The 2,118-nt window shown below is 27.9% G+C and overlaps 2 protein-coding genes across 2 annotated transcripts in view; one reads left to right on the top strand and one right to left on the bottom strand.

Annotated features, from left to right (window-relative positions):
- LOC108760280 (uncharacterized) overlaps positions 1–1,313 on the top strand; it is a 4,733-nt gene extending 3,420 nt beyond the window's left edge. The window contains exon 4 of the mRNA XM_018506125.1: positions 1,299–1,313. Coding sequence (XP_018361627.1) covers positions 1,299–1,313 — 15 coding nt within the window. The remainder of the gene's footprint in view (positions 1–1,298) is intronic.
- A 155-nt stretch (positions 1,314–1,468) lies between these two features.
- The window catches only part of LOC108760275 (uncharacterized), a 5,479-nt gene continuing 4,829 nt past the window's right edge, over positions 1,469–2,118 (bottom strand). The window contains exon 3 of the mRNA XM_018506114.1: positions 1,469–1,498. Within this exon, the coding sequence (XP_018361616.1) occupies positions 1,469–1,498 (30 nt within the window). The remainder of the gene's footprint in view (positions 1,499–2,118) is intronic.

Here is a 2,118-nt window from a genome sequence, read left to right as displayed (position 1 = left end):
TAACCTATGTACAAGAGGAAATCAAAAAGTAAATTTATTTTATTCACATACAATAGGCGTTAACAAAATATGTACATTATTTCTCAATACAATCATTTAACTTTGCATAAAATTTTGTTTAACAATCTACAAATCTGATTCCATCTATGAACAAACTGGTTTTTGACTATCCTCGAAACATCAATGGTATATACCGTTTCCTTAACTTCCTTAACTTCCTCATTACTATTACGATCTTTGTGCTTCGAACAAATTGGTTTCCATTTATTTGTACCTTCGGTATTCTTGGTTGACCTTCGCAATAATTATATATAATTTCCGCTAATTCTGAATCTGAATCACTAGACTCTTTATCACTAGAATCAAGTGCTAACTTTATAATAGTTTCAAATACGAATTTTTTCTGTATGCTTCTCTCCATATTTCTAGGTTACTTGTTTCCTTTCGCTGACGTCGCTATATGCTGACAGCACTGAAAATATCGTTCCAAAATGAAAGCTGCGTTTACATAAAAAGCATGCTTATGAAATTGGAACACTATTGGTAGCATGCACTTATGACGACATGCTCGCAGTGCTGACAAACAATTTTGGAACACAGCCCTATCATTCCTCGCTTCTGACGTCACGATTCCAACATGGCCGTCGCGACTACTCAGGGGCCTTAAAAGGAAGGTTTAGAAAATTGAAGTATATTTATATGTATAATACAGAAATGATACCCTTAGTTATTCTTACCTCTTGCATCTTACATAATATATGCATAGAAAATGATGATGAATTTATTTATGACGACGCATTTGATGAAGTAGAGGTACAAGATAACATTGTATTTATGAATGGAGCAGAAAAAAGAGATATTAGTTGCTTTCCATTTACACACAAGTGAAACTGAGTCTGAAGTGAGCTGAGTATTTTATACTCAGATTAATGACGTCACTACTTGCTTACTTTGGTAAAAAGTTATCACATGTCAACACAGGTTCATAACCTCACTTTGAAGTGAGTTTACGAGACTCACTAAAGCACACGGTCTCGATCTTGTGCAGATTATGGGTAAAAACTCAGTTGAATCTCACTTGTCAGAATGCAAAAGGAACGCGCATTCAACTGAGTTATAACGTCACAAGTGAGAATTATCTGAGAATCGGTGTAAATGGAAAGCAGCTATTATTTCTCATATGTTGTAAAATTGTTTTTATAATAGAAATCATTATTGTAATACTTTATTGTATTAATATATACGAAAGCATTATATTGAATATTGACATGTTGTTAAATAAAAGTCGTTATATACAGGTATTAGTAGATTAATTCTTCTGAATAAAAACGTTCTATACCATTTTACAAACAAGCATATAAATTTTCATATTTTTAATTATAAAAATCTATAAACGTAGATATTTTCAATAACCTAAAATATGTGAGTATTTGCAAAATGTACTAGGCTTTTTTTACAACGAATATACTCAACACTTATCATCAAATAACTTGTATGCCTATATAACATATGTTTACATTATACTTATTGTGAGAAGCACACACACAATGTTAAATATATTATTTAATTATAAAAATAGTATAAAGTTATAAAACACTATAATATTGCTGCAAAATAAAATTTTTTAATCGTAGAAAATTATAAATATTTATACTAGCAGATTTATAACACATTAATAAATATTTTTTCGTAATTTTGAAGAAAAAGGAATATGAGGCTGATGATATAAAAATATATCATTGTGTTAAGTTAAATATACATAATAAAAGGTTTATATTTCTTAATATTTTGAAATGCATATTCATATTTTTTATAAGAGCTTGCACGGGAAACAAATAATAACGATCTTATTTTATTATGATATACATATAAATACTTTTAACTTACATAAAGTATTACCAGATTTGTTGAAACAAAAAAAAATTTTCAACGAACATAATAAATAAATGAATCACAATATTGTGTTAATAATATATCATAATACATTAATTTTAGTATCACATTTTGCACTTTTAAATAGCATTATTTTTTTACTTAATGCAACTAAAAAATTAATCGTTTTCCTCAATATCTAAAATAATGAATTTATATTTTCTATACTTTTCTAGGTTAACATTA

Source organism: Trachymyrmex cornetzi, unplaced genomic scaffold (genome assembly GCF_001594075.2).
Source record: "Trachymyrmex cornetzi isolate Tcor2-1 unplaced genomic scaffold, Tcor1.1 scaffold1075, whole genome shotgun sequence".
In the NCBI taxonomy this organism is placed as follows: domain Eukaryota; kingdom Metazoa; phylum Arthropoda; class Insecta; order Hymenoptera; family Formicidae; genus Trachymyrmex; species Trachymyrmex cornetzi.
This window is presented reverse-complemented; position numbering and strand designations above follow the sequence as displayed.